General features: G+C 35.2%; 1 protein-coding gene across 1 annotated transcript; it reads left to right on the top strand.

Annotated features, from left to right (window-relative positions):
- The first annotated feature begins 2,629 nt into the window (after positions 1 to 2,629).
- Positions 2,630 to 17,659, top strand: LOC115975230 (ABC transporter F family member 3). Its single transcript, XM_031095934.1, has 18 exons — positions 2,630 to 2,977; positions 4,004 to 4,219; positions 4,402 to 4,591; positions 8,048 to 8,256; positions 8,401 to 8,559; positions 10,955 to 11,083; positions 11,180 to 11,281; positions 11,412 to 11,558; positions 13,730 to 13,792; positions 14,013 to 14,059; positions 14,188 to 14,247; positions 14,537 to 14,619; positions 14,965 to 15,059; positions 15,394 to 15,480; positions 16,112 to 16,199; positions 16,454 to 16,539; positions 17,104 to 17,166; positions 17,292 to 17,659. Exons 1-18 carry the CDS (start codon positions 2,774 to 2,776, stop codon positions 17,409 to 17,411), a joined length of 2,148 nt encoding a protein of 715 aa, XP_030951794.1. The 5' UTR covers positions 2,630 to 2,773; the 3' UTR covers positions 17,412 to 17,659.
- The last annotated feature ends 1,032 nt before the right edge of the window (positions 17,660 to 18,691 follow it).

Genomic DNA, 18,691 nt, shown 5'->3' with positions numbered 1-18,691 from the left:
GGATAAGGACATGAGGGAATCTAAGGGCCAAGGAACCCTACTGCTCGTTATGAAGCAAGAACCGAAAGCCTGGGTTAGCCATCGCCATGGGTCCCAAACTAGAGGGAAACACTTTGCACATCAAAGCTTTGTCTCTAGAATGGACGACCATCCTCTGGTTAAACTGGCTTACGTGCTCTACGGGGTCCGTCCAACCATTATATATGGCGAAAGTGGGTTGGTGGAACCGCCGAGGAAGTTCAGCCCCTCTATCCTGTGCGTGAAGGGTGACTGAGAGATGCGGTCCGGGGCCTTACTCATGACGTCGTTTGCTAGGCCCTTGTAAGACAGACTTTTGTGGCCACGTTTGTAAGGTTGCTCTTCCTCATAGGAGAAGGTTTCACTTGGTGGGGTTCTCGACCTTTGCTTGTACTCATTATCCTCTTCATCGCTGGTGTCCGGATTGGGGGAAGGACGCCTTCGCTGCGCTCGGCGCAACTTCCTCTTCAGGTCGTCGATTTCTTACTGTAGAGCCCTATTATCTTCCCACTTTTGGGATGCATGACCTTTCCCTTTCGAGCGACTTCTGCTCATGTGGGAGGTATTTACGCTATCCTCTTGTCGCTTGTCTTGATCTCTTTCCCGTTCGAGGTTTAGAGAGTTGTCCTGTCGTTGGGAGTCTACGGGTCCCGTTTGGCGCAGACCTGATCCTTCCATTTCTAACGGTCGCACTTGTTGAGGCACAAGTTCTTCCCACAGACGGCGCCAATTGTAGGGTCACAATTTAGAGCCCAGACCCAACAGGTATGGGGTTCTGGTCCAAGGAGCCCGGAAACAATGAATTTGTAGAGAGTGGGCTATAGAACTAGGCCTTAACGAAGTGTGTTCTAGCTAAGGTTGGGCCATACAACAATTAAAAGTAAGAAAATCCCCTTCACATCCATAGATTCTCAGTCCGAGGAGACGCGGGGAATGTATACAGGTCCTTGTTCAAAGACTATGGTTTTTGCACTGTTCTTTTGTTCTAATTTCCTTTTTTTTTTTTTTTTTCCCCTTCCTCATGGGGACTCCCCTTTCTTATATAATCCTCCTGAAGCCATTAGGACCTTACACTTGTTGATTATCTGGACCCTCACTTGAGTGCTTGTCCCATCGGACATCCCCTCCATCTTTCTGTGAGTGGTGGTAGTCAAGGCAGCACTGTTCATAGGTCTTCTTCACATTAATGCGGTCAGAAAAGTAGCTGCAATGCATTTATTGTGGCAGCTGCAGCCTCTCCTTGGACACCCTACGCTTCCTTCCCTCCTACGGGCCTGTGGAATTCATCCTTGTTACTAATGCCCATTGGGGTGGGTTCTTCTAGTAGGCAGAATGCATGTTTGAGCCCTATTTGTTACGTCCGAGGAGACATTCCTCTTCGGACCGCCTTCTAAACATCTTCAGGCCCATAAGAACTGGGCCGGGAACCCTTTAGTATCTACGCCCTCTCCTCGGACATAATTGACCATCCGTTATGGGGCCCAAGGCCCATTGTGTGATTTTGGGCCTTTGCCCCTACATTGGCAATTAACATTTGAATATAATTATTTTCCTAATCATTTTAATATCTTTTTCTTGATGAGTTATTTTTAATATTTAAAATTTGATAAACTTCTCTCATGAATTTCAACAACGAAAACATCATTATTGTTGTTATTATTAATGTAATTGTTAAGCTTAATTACATATTTTCAAAAAAAAAAAAAAAAAAAAAAACACTGATTATAGGAAAAATGACAATATAACCTTCAAAAAATAGTTAAGTCATTTTTTTGGAATTTACACTTAAAATAGTTATTTTTAAAACTGTTTATCCAAACGCTTAATATGACTTTAAAAATAGAAAACACATATTTTCACATTTTTACCAAACACTTGTTTGTGGTTTTTAAAATGGAGTTTTCAAAATGCTTGTTTTTAAAACGCACATTTTGAAACAACTTATCCAAATAGGCCCATATTCACAATATCATGGTATCTTAACTAAGTTATGTTAAGTATCTACCAAATAATAGTCAAAGTCTTTAACTCACACCAAACAACAAATAATACCCAATTACAATGACAATAAAATCCCAACCCTTACCTGAGATGTAAATTTGTTGAGAGGGAGGAGCAGTGATAGAAAGAGGCAATGTGGTGTGAGATCAGAGGCAATGTGGTGTGAGAAGTGTGGGTGTTATGGGTGAGTGAGGCAGTGAGTTACTGAGGAGTGTGAGGAGTGTCAGAGGCCAGGAGTGTTATGGGTGAGAGTGTGCAGTGTTACTGAGGAGCGTGATCTATGCTTATAAAATTTTGCCCGACGAAAATCGAGTCTTAAAAACTTGGTTTTGCTTTTTAGAACTTGAGTTTGTAAGACTCGAGATCCATGTGGCATCATACTTCCAAATCAGCAAGCGAAAATCAAGCGAAAATTGAGCCTATAAAGCTCGAGATGCTAGTTTGTAATATTAATTTAATAAGCATGTTAACTTATTATATTCTTTTCCTTACATTACCTAGCCTACAAATTACCTCCAAAATTTGGCAAGATTAATGCAATAACCTTGCACGTGCAAACAAACAGTCACCATTGCCTAACCCTTCACCTAAACGCCGTCGTTTCGTATTCCACTCCTTCACTCACACAGAAACAAAAGGTATTATCGGAATTCACAGAGCCAAAGCCTTTGCTTTCTTCTGGTTCTTCTAAACTCTGCAAAAACACTGCCCTATATATAAATCGGAAAGCCATTATAGGGAGGTGGTGAAGAAAATGACGGAGGTGGCGAGCTCAGTGGTGCACGAGGTCCTGGGCCAGAGGGCTCAGGACGTGGATGAACCTATCATCGACTACATCATCAATGTCCTCGCCGACGACGACTTCGACTTTGGCCTCGAAGGCGAGGGCGCTTTCGATGCCGTCGGCGAGCTTCTAGTCGCCGCTGGATGTGTCTCCGACTTCAACGAGTGTCGCTCGGTTAGTTCTCTCTCTCTCTTCCATTTTTGTGATGGATTTTCTCTTTTGCTATGTTTGGTTGCTCGGAAAGTTTGGGAAATGATGAGAATCTATAGGTTTATGATGATCGGATTTCGAATTATTTTCTCTTTTATGGTTGTTAGGATTTCGCACATTATAAGAAACTATTAGGTTTTATGATTATCGGATTTCACACATCGTTCGACTCATTTTTGCTTTTGGTCAGTTTGGTTGCTCAGAAAGTGTAGGAAAGAGCAAGGAAATTGGATTTAGGGATATCGAATGTCTGTGTGTTTAATCTTTTGCTATTGGTTCGTTTGGTTGAGAAAGATAAAGAAATTATTGGTTTATGGATTTGCTCAGTAGAGTGTAATCTCTCTCTTTTGTGTCTGTTTGGTTGCTGTATTAGAGAAGGAAATGAAAAAAAATTGAATGGTGAAATGTTGGATAACTCATGATTTTTGCTATTAAGGGCTGTCTTTCGCTTTTGGCCAAGTTTAGTTGCTAGGAAATTGTAGGAAGATGAAATATTCTTTTGCTTGGTTTTGGGTCAGGGGTGGTGTAATTTTCTGAATACTATGTCCTTTTGCTTGGTTTCTCAGATGGAAATAGGGGGATTACTTTGATTATAATTGTATGGTTGTCCTTGCTGGGGGTCTTAACTTTACTTTTGAGCATGCTATTCAACACCTGATTCCACAGGCAATTTTGTCCCTATATTTTTTCCATGAAACTGAATTGTTGTTTTTAATTTGAATTTTTGGCTCTATATTTTTTTCGCTAAGTCAAAATTTTGTTGTTAAGTGCAGTTAAGATTATCCTTTTTTTTGTTTTGTTTCTAGTAAGGAATAATTGAATTTTCAGGATTCAGATTTCTAGGTTATTTTTTCATTGTCTATGATTTCTTAGCAGCTATATGAAAATAAAACGTATTGTTACAGTTGTTCTGTTGAGCCCATGAAGAAGTTTTATACTTTTCTTTGCCATTCAATATTTTGATTTAACTTTTGTGGAAGTTTTTGATAGGTTTGCAGCACACTGTGTGAAAAGTTTGGAAAGCATGGGCTGGTCAAAGATAAACCAATCATGCGAAGCCTTGCAACACCATTAAGAATGAATGATGGAATGGATGAGGAGGAAGCACCAAAGAAGAAACCTGAGCCAATAGAAGGTCCTGTTCTAACAGAACGTGACAAAGCGAAGATGGAAAGAAAAAAGAGGAAGGAAGAACGCCAAAGAGAGGTAAAAATTTAATATTAAGATACAATTATGTTGATCTAACTATTCTTGATGATCTTATTGGCAATGCCGGGTTTTGGTATTGTCTAGGCAGAGTTTTGGCCACATTTTTGTTTAGCCTTGTTGACACAAATTGGGTTATTAGTTTTGCACTTGTTCTAATTATTGTCTCCTTAATTATCCAGTCAGAATTCCAAATGCATTTAGCAGAAATGGAAGCAACCAGGGCAGGGATGCCTGTTGTTTGTGTAAATCATGATGGTGGTGGTGGACCGGCTGTCAAGGACATCCATATGGAGAACTTCAATATCTCTGTGGGTGGTCGTGATCTCATTGTGGATGGTACAGTCACACTGTCATTTGGAAGACACTATGGTGAGTTCTCTTTTGCTCCCTCACAACTCTTGCTGTCATTCTTAAGAGAAAAGAAGGAAACCAAAATAGAGTTATATATACATATATGCTAGTATCTTAGTTATTGCTAACTTATTTGTAATTATGTTAGCAAAGAAAAAACAAAACTTACGTCCCCAGATCTCACAAGTTAAATTGATCCGAATGGGATGTGTAGTTGAACTCAGGAAAAATGATTGCAGCAGGAACTAGAACATGGGATAATGCTGGGAATTTGATACAGGTGACTGTGAAGGATGAAATTAAAAGATTCATATTTTCATTGAATGGTAATGACCATTTCAAACGGATTAATCTGGTGTAAACCAGTTGCAGGAAATGTGGACTTAAGAAAGAGAAGGAGATAAGAGAGGGAAGGATATCTGTGTGTGGATAAACGAGACTTAAGAGAGAGCATCTGTAATTTTGGGAAATAAAAAAGATTTATGACATGGTTGCTGCTTTCTTTTTTAACCGTCAGATCTAATTAGATCCAATGCTGTAAAAAATGTGTAACTCTTAAGAGTTACACCAATTGTAACTTGAACCTATCTCATATTATATATATATTCTCTCCCAGGTCACAACTGCAAGTTGATTCTGTCGGTTCTTTATAGTGGTATGGGGTACAGTCAGCCAATTGCCAATTTATTTTTTTGTGTTGGGGGTGGGGGCTGATAAAGTTAGTTCCAGCTTACTTTTGGTTACATGACAGTTTTCTTCTGTATTGTTATTGCCAGTTAGTGCATTGCTAAGATCAGTTTACAGTCACTCTTGAAGAGTTGACATTTTCCTCTGAGATTATAAGATTGTTTTCAGTTTCTAAGATCTTTTCCATGGAAGATTAACACAGTTTCTCTTTGTTTTGAAGATTTGTTTAGGCCCTGTTTGATGGAAAACATTTGGGCTATTACCTTTTAAGTTGATATCTCAATATCAATTGTTGTGATGGTGTTTTAAGCATAGTTATTAGAATTGCGACTGGATTGTAGGATAGTACAATCCTACAATCCCTCTTTATCCAAATGATCCAAATTGCATGAGGATTGGTGGAGGAGTAGAATCGGAGGTCGGAGCAGGATCAGTGGGATTGCACTGATACTATCAATCCACACCTTTATGGGCTTCTACTTTGGCTTCGGGCTAAATAAATTTTGGATTGTGTTGACTAGGTTATACTTATTCAGGTGATTTTAGCTCAAATACAGCCCATTAAACATTTCTTAAACAAAAAAGAGTCATGGATGAGATCATCTTTAGCCGATCATGGGATCTCACTTCATTTTTCATCTTTGGTCTTCTGCCTCCACAGTGCAACTCCTCCAGTTTTAGTTGATTGAATTTTAGCTATGCTTTTCTTCTTCTTACATATTTCTAATTACAGCCAAAATTTTTTTGTTAATGGGTTTGGTCAAAATTCTTTAATTCAGAGTCGATTCTTTTGTGGGTTTGGGATAATTCAATGTTTATAGTCAAATGCATGTAGAATATGAGCTTATTTACATGTGGGTTTATGAGTTTTCTACTTTTCTAAAGTTTCTTTATGGTGACTGCACAAATTTTTAAAGTTTGAACTTTTATGTATTTGGCTCAATAATTTGTGCAATATTTTTTCTGGCTTCTTTAGGTCCTCATTTCATTTAGATGAATTAATATATAGGTGCCACAAATTGGATTATTCTGCTATTTTCCATTGATTGTTTGGTGTTTATTTTTCCCTCATATAAATCTATTTTAGTCCAATTTTTCTTATAAATTTGGTTTGGCATGTAGTTAATTTGAAATATGTTTTCCTTTGCTTATGTATTGGTAATTTGGCACTTTGTTGGTAACTAATGACCTTTTGGCTAATTTTATTTCCTAAAAAACTGTAGATAATTTAGTTAATAGAAATGTAGTCATATAAAGTATACTTTTGGACTTATCAAAAACAAAAGTATACTTTTCGATTTTTTTTTTTTGGTTTAAAAAAGTATATCAATTTATATCTACATTTCTATTAACTAATTTTTATAGTTGTAAAAAAAGTTAAAATTGTTCAATGTAGTCATATAAAGTGCCTATCAAAAAATGTAGTTATATATAGGCGGAAAGTGGTTATTGTGGATTGGTTTTGTATGTGTAAGAGGAATGGGGAGACTACTTATCACCTACTAATACATTGCCCAATAGCCCAAGAGTTATGGAATATGGTGTGTTCACTTTTTGGGGTATGTTGGGTCATGCCACGTGGTGTTGTGGATCTCTTAGCAAGTGGGTTAGTCAAGTTTCACAGACACAGAACTAAGGTGCTTTGGAGTATGATCCGTCATTGTCTTATGTGGGTCATTTGGAGGGTAAGGAATTTACACACCTTGAAGGGAGTGAAAAGTTGATTCATGAGTTGAAGCTTCTCTTCTTCCAAACTTTGTTTTACTGGGCAAATGCTTCGAGTGTTTTTACTTTTAACTCTCTGCCTGATATGCTTGATTTTTGTAATTTTTTTGTTATTTAATTTTTTCTGTTTTGCCTCTTAGCATACTGCCTGTGTGCTTTGTTTTTCCTTGTAATTTCTTTTAACAATTTTCAATGAAGTTTATTACTAATCAAAAAAAAAAAAGTAGTTATATAAAGTATAAAAATACTCTATATTGAATTTGAAAATTTTTTATGGATAATTTAATGATTATTTAACATACATAATTAATACCAATTTTCTTTAATGAAAAATTGGATCTTACGATCCTTGATCCGATCTGTAAAGCCACTCCACCAATTCTACATAGGATCCTGATTCTAACAACCTTAGTTTTAAGTTTTTTTCATTAACTTTTCTTCCTAATGTTGTTTTTGACACAATCATGCAAAGCACCTGCACCAATGCAACCCATATCTATAATATCTGATTTATTGGTTGGACTCTAGTTTGCCTTATTCATGACCTTCTACCTTTAGTGAAGTTCACCAACAAATTTAGGATTAGAGTATTAAACCCAAATCATGTAAATTAGTGTTCCATTAGTGTGGTTTATCTTCATGATTTCTTTCCCATCTAATTTATCTTAACATTACAACCCTAATTCTGAAACTTATCATGATATGGATGCTTTAAAAGGATGAAAATATCATGATTCATGAGGCAGACATCTCGGAACATGTCCGAGGCATGTACCTTTATCAGAATCCATTTCAATATTTTGAGACAAATTTTACAAGAAAAAAAGAAAGGAAAAAGAAATTTAAGAGAAATTCAAAATTGTTCAGATTCAGTTATTGAAATAAGAAAAGAGAAATATACTTGTAAATAAATATTTGATGTGCTTACAACCTTTGGAAACTGTATTTGAAGTAATATATAGCTGTTGGATTGCAACTAGTTTCTTAACTCTGAGTTTGTCTGACATTTTTTTTTCTAGGTGTAATAATTATTAAGCTTTTAACACTTCAATTTGGATGCAGGCCTTGTTGGAAGAAATGGCACTGGGAAAACAACTTTCCTTAGATACATGGCTATGCATGCCATTGATGGTATCCCTGACAATTGTCAGATATTGCATGTTGAGCAAGAGGTGGCTGGTGATAATACAACTGCATTGCAGTGTGTTCTTAACACTGATATTGAGAGAACCCAGCTCTTGGAAGAAGAAGCTCAATTAATCGCCCAGCAGGTTGAATACGTACTGTTTCAATTTCGAGACCAGCATTAGTTCTATTTTTAGCTTTATAACTGCTGTTTCTTTGTTGCTCTGTTTGCATTGAGGTTTTTGTTCTCCTGTAGTGTACCTACTGACAATATTGTGGTTGTCTTGAAGAGAGAATTGGAGGTAGAGGATGCAACCAGAAAGAGCAATGGGGAACTGAATGGGGTTATGGACAAAGATGTTACGGCACAAAGGCTTGAGGAGATATACAAAAGGCTTGACGCAATTGATGCTTATTCTGCAGAGTCACGTGCAGCCACCATTCTTGCGGTCAGTTCACAAATCTTTTGCAATTATCATTGGCTTTATTTTTTTGGGGATGAGTGACACATTTATTGAATTAGAGGTGTATAGCCCAAATACACAGGATGTGTACAATAAGTACACCCACAATTAAACAATTAAGTTACATTGATCAATCAAATCTAATAATTAAGTTTGAAAAAAGAAAATAATCCTGTCACGTCCATGCAATTATCATTGACTTAAAAAAAAAAATCCATATTGACCTAAGCTTGAACTAATAGCTGGGCATTTGGAGCTGGCTTCAGCCCTACCAGAATAGAAAAAAAAGACACAGTAGGGCATGTTTTGGACAAACAATATATATATATATATATATTTTACTTAGCCCCTTTGCAGTGAGAGCAAATTAAAAAAGGATAATGATTCAACCTCAAACACACTTAAATGTAGCAGAAAACAGCAGGGCCCGACAATTAATAATGCATATTCAAATCATAGGAGTTAGTAATTGACGATATGCAAGGTGAAAATTGAAACCAGGCGAGAACAGTAGATTAAATATATGTATAGACAATGAAATTATGAAAAAGTAGTGGGATGTGGGGTGCATAGTTGCTGTATGTGCCTGGATGAGAGAGAGAGGAGTTGGATCAAGCCATTGTTGTTGAATTGTGGTGACCAGATGAATCACTTGAAATTCTTGACTTTCCATTAAAATCTTATGGTTGCCAGCATTTTCTGAATTAAAAAAAAGCCGTGTCAGTATTTTCTAAATTAAAAAAATAAAAATAAAAATAAATTTTATTTTTCAATTTTAGTTTAATTAAAAATAAATAAAAAAACGAAAATAAAATATTATTTTTTAGTTTTAAAGATTGAGAAAAAAATTTTTAGCAACTTTCTCAAATATTGTTGAACTTTCTTGACAAACAAACACATCACAAAATATAAATATATCAATTTTTAGACACAAGCAAGTTCAGATCTCTCTCTCTTCAAAAGCAAGTTCAGATCTCTCTCTCTAACTCACCCTCGTTCTTTTCCTCTCTTACTGGTGGTGGTGGTGGAGTCATCCCATGATGAGGAGAGGAATGAGTAGTGGCGGATGGATCGAGTTGTAGTCGACGGACTGGACCTCAGTTTGCATTGGAGGGAGCCGATTGGGTTGGAGGTTGGGGGAAGAGAGAGATCGTAGATTTGGGTTTGCTTACCCAAATGAAAATCTCTAAGCTCTTTTTCTTAGATCAAAATCTCCCTCTCTCTTTCATCTTTCTAAAGCTCTAAAGCTTTAAAGTCTCTCTCTCTCAGATCGTGGATCTGGGAAAATCTCAAAAGCTCTCTCTAGGATCAATGGTTGTGAAGTGGTGGTTGGTCCGGTGGTGGGTGGGGGTGGATTGTTGGATGGGTTTGTTGTTGGTGTGGGTTGCAGTGGCTTGATGGACTGATCAGTGATAGTGGCGGTGACTGGTGGTCTGATCTGTTTATGTGGGTTTTAGATTGCAGGATTAGTTAGTTGGTTGGTCAGATCGGTGATCATTGGTTGGGTTTGTTGTTGGTTTGGGCTTCGAATTGCAAGGTATTTTCTGGGTTTCGGGTTGTTGTTGGGTTTATTTTATTTTATTTTATTTTTTATTATTTCATGTGGATTTGATTATTTTTCTGGGTTTATGGGTTTGATTTGTTGGAGGTTTCGGTGGAGGATAGGGATTTTGAATGAATTTTTGCATGTTTATTTGCTAAGAAAATTTAATAAAAGAAAAGAAAAAATTGATTATTTTAATTTTCTGGGCAATCTTCATGTTCTTCAAGCTCATGTTCTTTCTTGAAGAACATGAAGAACATGTTACTTTGTTCTTCCGAAAATAATGAAAAGAAAAAAAGAAAAAAATTTAATTACTCTTTTTAACTAGATTGTATTTTATTTTATTTTTTGTTTGTTTTTATTTTATTTTTTTTTACAATTAAAATTAAAATTGAGAAATTAAATTTTTTTGCATTTATTTTTAATTAATTTATTTGCTGATGTGACATTCTAAAATATTTTTTTAATGGCCACGTCAGCTCTATAATTAGCCACGTCAGCATTTAACATGTTAACAATGCACTCTGTTTGCCACGTCTGATTTTTCTGTTACTTGGTTGACGGCAGGGACCAAAATAGAATCGATTTTCTAAAATCAGGGACTGACTTAAGAGCAAAATCAATTTAGGGACCAAATCAAGAATTGACCCAAATTGTAGGGACCAAAAGTGCATTTTCGCCTTCTCCTATACAAACCTATAAAAAAAAATATATATATATATATATATATATATTCTCCCAAACAAGCTGGTTACTCAAACTTCTGTTTCGGTATATTATCAAGACCATCAGCTCTTTTTGTCTGAGATACTATAATTTTTATATATACTATTTCAGGGCCTCAGTTTCTCTCCAGAGATGCAGCAGAAGGCTACAAAAGCTTTTTCTGGAGGATGGAGAATGCGAATTGCTCTTGCTCGTGCACTGTTTATAGAGCCCGATTTGTTGCTACTAGATGAACCCACAGTGCGTTCTGTGTTATGTTTCTCTTTCACGATATTCATTCTGTTCTGTTGGATTTGGGGCATACTTATCAGTTAAATTTAATTATTTTTATTTCAGAACCATCTTGATCTTCATGCGGTTCTATGGCTGGAAACTTACCTTACGAAATGGCCAAAAACATTCATAGTTGTTTCTCATGCAAGAGAATTCTTGAACACGGTAGTACACCAGCACACCTTGTTTCTTCTCATATTAAGATATCTCTATAATTAGTTAATCTGTTTATTCTGTGTAACTTGTATCATACGATTGTTTGAGGTGTCTCATTTTAACATCACTATATTCCCAGGTAGTCACGGATATTCTTCATCTACAAGCGCAAAAATTGACCGCTTACAAGGGGAATTATGATACATTTGAGAGGACACGGGAGGAACAGCTTAAGAACAAACAGAAAGCATTTGAGGCAAATGAACGCTCCAGATCTCATATGCAGGTATTTTCCTGACTCTGATGATATCTATATATGTATTTGTGCTTGTTAGGTTTTGTTTGTTGGTATGTATCTGTGATTGTGAAGTTTTAATGATGTCTATAATTATTATATCAAGTTCAAGTTATTCTTTTGTATCCATCTTACTATTTCCATGTGCCTCTTATTTGCTATGTGTTGATGAGAGCTAGCTTTGTACTTCTCAGGTAGTCAGTCTATGTTTATTGTTGAACAAACAGTTCTCTGTTACATTTGTGGTTTTTGTTTTATATAGCTCTCTATTCTGTTACTCTGTAAATGGACCTAATTATTAGTTCAAGAGACATTCACTTGTGTTAAAGATGCATTACCACCATATTACCATGTCATGGCCAGTTGGTTGCCAAATTACCCTTCCGACAGGCGTTCACCTTGATTTTTGGTTAAGTTAGAAAATTTTTCAGAATACACTGCATCAAACTTTCCATTTATAGCCCATTGTTGCTCTCTCTCTCTCCCTCCCGCCTGTGTTTTCAAAATTAAAGTAGCCTTTGTTTGACTTGTTTTTTTACAATTAAAATTAAAATTGAGAAATTAAAATTTTTTTGCATTTATTTTTAATTAATTTATTTGCTGATGTGGCATTCTAAAATATTTTTTTAATGACCACGTCAGCTCTATAATTAGCCACGTCAGCATTTAACATGCTAACAATGCACTCTGTCTGCTACGTCTGATTTTTCTGTTACTTGGTTGACGGCAGGGACCAAAATAGAATCGATTTTCTAAAATCAGGGACTGACTTAAGAGCAAAATCAATTTAGGGACCAAATCAAGAATTGGCCCAAATTGTAGGGACCAAAAGTGCATTTTCGCCTTCTCCTATACAAACCTATAAATATATATATATATATATATATATATATATTCTCCCAAACAAGCTGGTTACTCAAACTTCTGTTTCAGTATATTATCAAGACCATCAGCTCTTTTTGTCTGAGATACTATAATTGTTATATATACTATTTCAGGGCCTCAGTTTCTCTCCAGAGATGCAGCAGAAGGCTACAAAAGCTTTTTCTGGAGGATGGAGAATGCGAATTGCTCTTGCTCGTGCACTGTTTATAGAGCCCGATTTGTTGCTACTAGATGAACCCACAGTGCGTTCTGTGTTATGTTTCTCTTTCACGATATTCATTCTGTTCTGTTGGATTTGGGGCATACTTATCAGTTAAATTTAATTATTTTTATTTCAGAACCATCTTGATCTTCATGCGGTTCTATGGCTGGAAACTTACCTTACGAAATGGCCAAAAACATTCATAGTTGTTTCTCATGCAAGAGAATTCTTGAACACGGTAGTACACCAGCACACCTTGTTTCTTCTCATACTAAGATATTTCTATAATTAGTTAATCTGTTTATTCTGTGTAACTTGTATCATACAATTGTTTGAGGTGTCTCATTTTAACATCACTATATTCCCAGGTAGTCACAGATATTCTTCATCTACAAGCGCAAAAATTGACCGCTTACAAGGGGAATTATGATACATTTGAGAGGACACGGGAGGAACAGCTTAAGAACAAACAGAAAGCATTTGAGGCAAATGAACGCTCCAGATCTCATATGCAGGTATTTTCCTGACTCTGATGATATCTATATATGTATTTGTGCTTGTTAGGTTTTGTTTGTTGGTGTGTATCTGTGATTGTGAAGTTTTAATGATGTCTATAATTATTATATCAAGTTCAAGTTATTCTTTTGTATCCATCTTACTATTTCCATGTGCCTCTTATTTGCTATGTATTGATGAGAGCTAGCTTTGTACTTCTCAGGTAGTCAGTCTATGTTTATTGTTGAACAAACAGTTCTCTGTTACATTTGTGGTTTTTGTTTTATATAGCTCTCTATTCTGTTACTCTGTAAATGGACCTAATTATTAGTTCAAGAGACATTCACTTGTGTAAAAGATGCATCACCACCATATTACCATGTCATGGCCAGTTGGTTGCCAAATTACCCTTCCGACAGGCGTTCACCTTGATTTTTGGTTAAGTTGGAAAAATTTTCAGAATACACTGCATCAAACTTTCCATTTATAGCCCATTGTTGCTCTCTCTCTCCCTCCCGCCTGTGTTTTCAAAATTGAAGTAGCCATTGTTTGACTTGAAAATTATTTTCTTTTCTGGCAGGCCTTTATTGACAAGTTCCGCTACAATGCAAAGAGGGCATCTCTTGTGCAGTCAAGAATTAAGGTACTTATTATCATTACTAGCATCCTGTCTCTCTTTAAATCAAATTCTGACTCCTTTTTTTCTTTTACTTTATTTTGTTGGGCCTGTTGCACATCACTCAAACGGTTTCAAAAGTTGTTTGTCATAATTTCCTTATGTTTCTTAGTCCATTCATCTTGGTTTTACGCTTTTGTGTCTTAAAGAATTTACATGTCTACGTTCTTTCTGTTGGATTCTTCAGGCATTGGATCGGATGGGTTATGTGGATGAAGTTGTCAATGACCCTGAGTAGGCACATCTGTCCTTTTATAGTCAATTTTCACTGATGCATGTAGAATCAATCTTTATATGAGTTTGCTCTATATCTCTTTGTAGCTTTGTGTGCTTAAAACTTATTCAAAATTTTTTGTCTGCAGCTACAAATTTGAGTTCCCAACTCCAGACGACAGACCTGGCCCCCCTATAATAAGCTTCAGGTTTGCTCAGCTCATGTCGCAAAGCATTGAATTTCTGTTTTAAGTAATAACTCTCTGGGTTGTGGATTGCCTACTATGTAATTATTGTCCACATTAAATCCTTTGATTCGATATTGTTGAAGTGTTTTTAATACAATTCCGTTATTTATAAAAAAGAAATCTTGTTAAAGTATTTTAAAGATTAACTTTAGATTATATAGAATGTTTATTGTATAACCTTCGGAGATTGCCACTTAGTTAGATAGAATTCTTGTCGAATTGTTTTGATATTTCTCCAATGTTATTGCAGTGACGCATCATTTGGTTATCCTGGAGGGCCCTTACTGTTTAAGAATTTGAATTTTGGAATTGATTTAGACAGCCGCATTGCAAGTAAGCATGCTAATCCTAATGAATGCTTCTATTTCTTCTCTTGTACCTCATCTATTTATGCGTTTTATGGGTTATTTTAATGGTATTGTTATTATTATTATTATTGTTATTTGTGGTGGAAGATGAAAATGCCATTCCGATGGTTCTCTCTCTCTTTCCTTTTGGTGACACCTTATCTTTTGGTACATGTAGACATTTTTGTCTGAGTGTGATATAATTATGATAAATTAGGGCCTTCAGTACAATGATAAGTGCTTCATTTTTCTGCTATATTGTTAATTCACATTCTATATTGGTTGTTTGACAAGTTACTCTCTTTGATTGGTTTTCCAATTTGTTATGCAGTGGTTGGCCCAAATGGTATTGGCAAATCAACTATACTCAAACTAATTTCAGGGGAACTACAACCAAGCATGGGGACTGTTTTCCGTTCTGCTAAGGTACCTTACACTCTTTTTCTTTTATCACCAGTAGTAAATGCTAATCTTAAATTCTACCAACTTCAGGTTACAAATAACATATAACAGCATAACTCATCAAGTGATGGTAATAAAAAAAGGTCACAAATAGGATGTTTCCATGTATACATAATCCATGTTGCTTTATTAAATTTTTATTTGATTTGATTTTTGTTATAAACAGTTGCGTTATTCTCATCTTTATTACATTCTTTGTAAGGCATAGAATACCCTATATTCCTTTCTGCAACTTCTTGCAAGATTGCAGTTAAGTTTATCTGCCTATATCTAATGGGGACTAATGTTTTGTTTACAGGTTCGGATCGCTGTTTTTAGTCAGCACCATGTGGATGGGCTTGACTTAACTTCAAATCCTCTTTTGTACATGATGCGCTGCTACCCAGTGAGTTCTCAGTAAGCTTTATTTTTTTTTGGGAGCACTTTAGTTGTTTCCCTATGGGGGATGTTTGTGGATAATTTTTGGGTATGGGAAGATTTACATCCTGAATATTTCATCTTATTTTATCTTATTGCATCCTTCCCTATGGGGGGTGTTTGAATTTTTGGGTATGGGATGGGTTACTTGGAAAATTGTGATATTAGATTTTAATGTCCATTACAGGGGTCTCCAATCTAAGCAAACTATAGTAAATTGCTTTCTTGCTCTAGTCTCTATGAATTAAGCAAAAGACTTAAGGTTACAAAATGAATTGTATCATCCAAGGGCAAAATTTTCTTTTGTTAGTGTTATGCAATAGACGTTAGGTTTAAATTTAGACTGTAGATTCTCTCCTTTTTCTTATTTTTTTCTTGGGGTGGGGGTGGGGGGGTGTACTATAAGGTAAGTAGTTTGTGAGGTTCATTCCAGACTAAGCTCAAGATTGGGTTTGGGTGGGTCTCTGGTGGGTTTTGATCAACCCTTGATATGCTCTAGAGTTCCTATAGAAATCATTTTTTTTTGGTTCTTGCTATTCAGAATATCCATGCTTGCAATCTTAAGATCAAATTTCTTATTTAAAGTTTTCTTCTTGCAGGGTGTGCCTGAACAGAAGCTCCGATCTCACTTGGGTTCTTTAGGTGTTACTGGAAATCTTGCACTTCAGCCAATGTACACGTTGTCTGGTATCTTTCCTTTTTCTATCTTTGTTTTTAAGATAGATACTATAGTAGTGATGGGACTTGATCTTCTAGATCCTAGATTTGACTTCGACCTCAAGTAGGTCTTAACTACTGGTTGATTAAATTGAAGACCTGCAAAACAAGCATGTGAACTTAATGCTAATTTTGGACGTTCGTCACAGAGCTAATCTCAACAGTGTCCTTAACCATTATTCCCTAAATACTAACTTCTGTAATTGATCTGAATGAAATATTAGGTGGTCAGAAAAGCAGAGTTGCATTTGCTAAGATAACTTTTAAGAAACCACACATACTGTTGCTTGATGAGCCATCCAATCATCTGGTAAGTAAACGTCTCTTTCTTAACCTGATTTGTCTTTTCTATTCTTCAGAGAAATATGTCATGAACAAGGTATAATGAAATCGTGGTGATCATACTTGTAAAACAGCATGAAAGCTTTGTTTTCCAGAAGTTGGTTTTCTTTGAGATAAGTGGAATTTCTTGGTACGTTTTTGTAAAGGGGAAAGTTAATTTAGGAAGAAATCCCAAGGATTTTGCTGTAGGATAACGTTTCCAGTAAAAGGAGATTAATGCTTTAGTTAATGAAATTTGCAATTTTTCTGATCTGTTTTGTGAACTTCAGTGTTTTTTCTTCATGACAAATAAGCTAGCTACTTATCTCTTGTTCATATATCATGCAAGTGATCAATTATTAAACATGCCCTAGGTCACATTTTAATGGTAGTATATCTCACTGAACAGCATATTATGCACATTTTCTTGAATTGAATTTCTATTATAACAATTGAGGCCTCGTAAAGCAAATGCAGTTATTCTGGATTCCAACTTTTGAATCATACGAAAATTCCAACAGCTGACCGGGGTTTGTTTTTAAATGAACTGTAGGATTTGGATGCAGTGGAAGCACTAATTCAGGGTCTTGTTTTGTTTCAAGGAGGCATTCTCATGGTATTATACATCTGCCCGTCATGACTCTCATTTGCAACTTCTAAGTTATTTAGTAAGAAAATATGAATTTTGCATTTCTATCTTTCTCGTGGGTGTAAATTCTATGTTTGATTGCTTGCTTACAGGTTAGCCACGATGAGCACTTAATCTCTGGTAGTGTAGAGGAGCTATGGGCGGTATCGGAAGGAAAGGTGACACCATTCCATGGCACATTCCAGGATTACAAGAAGATGCTGCAGTCATAGAAAAACTTGTCCAATTCAATCTTTTTTGAGATGTAGTCCTTTAATTGATTGCAGCAAATTATAGGGATGTGAACACGTTCCAAAAATTGTCGAAACGATTTTGAAGTTTGTCCCAGTCGTCTAGTTGGGAAACTATAAAGATAAATTATGCTAAAAGAATGAGAGATGTAGTTAACTGGCCAGTGTATTTTGATTGTACAATATAATTATATTGGCTTCAATTTTCAATGAATTAGCATACCCATGTACTTGATGCATTATTTTTCATCAATAAAACTTATTATTTATCTGAAAAAATCTCATATCTGCATAGGATGAAAAATGGGCAGAAGAGCGTGCTAAAATAAAACTCTTATAATTTTTGTTTGCAGTTTCAAGCATAGTTAGTATTATACGGAATGGAATATATATGGTACAAAATAAATGTATGTTTTATTCGGTTTAGGATTTGAAAAAAAAAGTATTCTTAAAATATGACATAAAAAACAGAAATGAAAAAAAAAAAAAAAATTTATTATGTACATGTATAGTACAGATTTGAACAAAATAATTGACAATAAAAGAACGGTTGTATAAATCAAGTTATTTCTTTTATTATATTTCAATTTAGTAGTTTATTTATTTTGTCTTAATATAATTTTATGAGATGGTAGTAGCTAATTAAGCATATAATATATTTAAGATATTTTTTTTAATTAAAAAACATTTAGCTATGTTTTAAAGCAAAATACATTACAAGTGAATGAATGAGATGAGGTTTAAGATAGCAAAAATAAAAATGATTTATTATCTCATTTATTATAATTTAAAATAATTTTATTGTGTTTATTTTACTTAAAATTTAATATACATACATATTGTGTATGGCAATAAGAAGCAAAATCGTAGAAAAATCTTAATAGATAAAAAAAATCATATTATAATTAAATAATGAAAACGTTGCTGTTATATATATATATACATGGAATTAAAAAATTGATGTTGAAATTTTCATTGATGCTCATAAAGAACTCTATTGCCAATGAAAGTATTGAATTTAATTAAGTTAAAAAAATATTTTTGTATAAGTATTATAGTTAGCTCTACGCGCTCGTGTTATTCACGAGTTTCTTATCCATTCTCATTTAAACACGGCAGGAGAGGAAGTTAAAAAAATGTCAAAAAGAATAAATCTAGAATCACACCAATCACACATCTAATTTTATAACTTATTGATTTGTGCGACTAGAGTGGTGGACATTTTTTTGCCCACTATTGATTTTTGAGATCCACCACTTTTA

Source organism: Quercus lobata, chromosome 2, assembly GCF_001633185.2.
Source record: "Quercus lobata isolate SW786 chromosome 2, ValleyOak3.0 Primary Assembly, whole genome shotgun sequence".
Classification (NCBI taxonomy): Eukaryota; Viridiplantae; Streptophyta; class Magnoliopsida; order Fagales; family Fagaceae; genus Quercus; species Quercus lobata.
The sequence above is the reverse complement of the archived record's forward strand: the minus strand, read 5'-3'. Positions and strand labels throughout refer to the sequence as shown.

Bases quoted from the DNA above. Each gene is read 5' to 3' on its own strand.
- LOC115975230 (XM_031095934.1), top strand. From the start codon at position 2,774: ATGACGGAGGTGGCGAGCTCAGTGGTGCACGAGGTCCTGGGCCAGAGG. The intron at 11,282-11,411 runs GTAGTACACCAG...CTATATTCCCAG, and splicing joins CAAGAGAATTCTTGAACACG to GTAGTCACGGATATTCTTCA. The intron at 15,060-15,393 runs GTACCTTACACT...TTTTGTTTACAG, and splicing joins CTGTTTTCCGTTCTGCTAAG to GTTCGGATCGCTGTTTTTAG.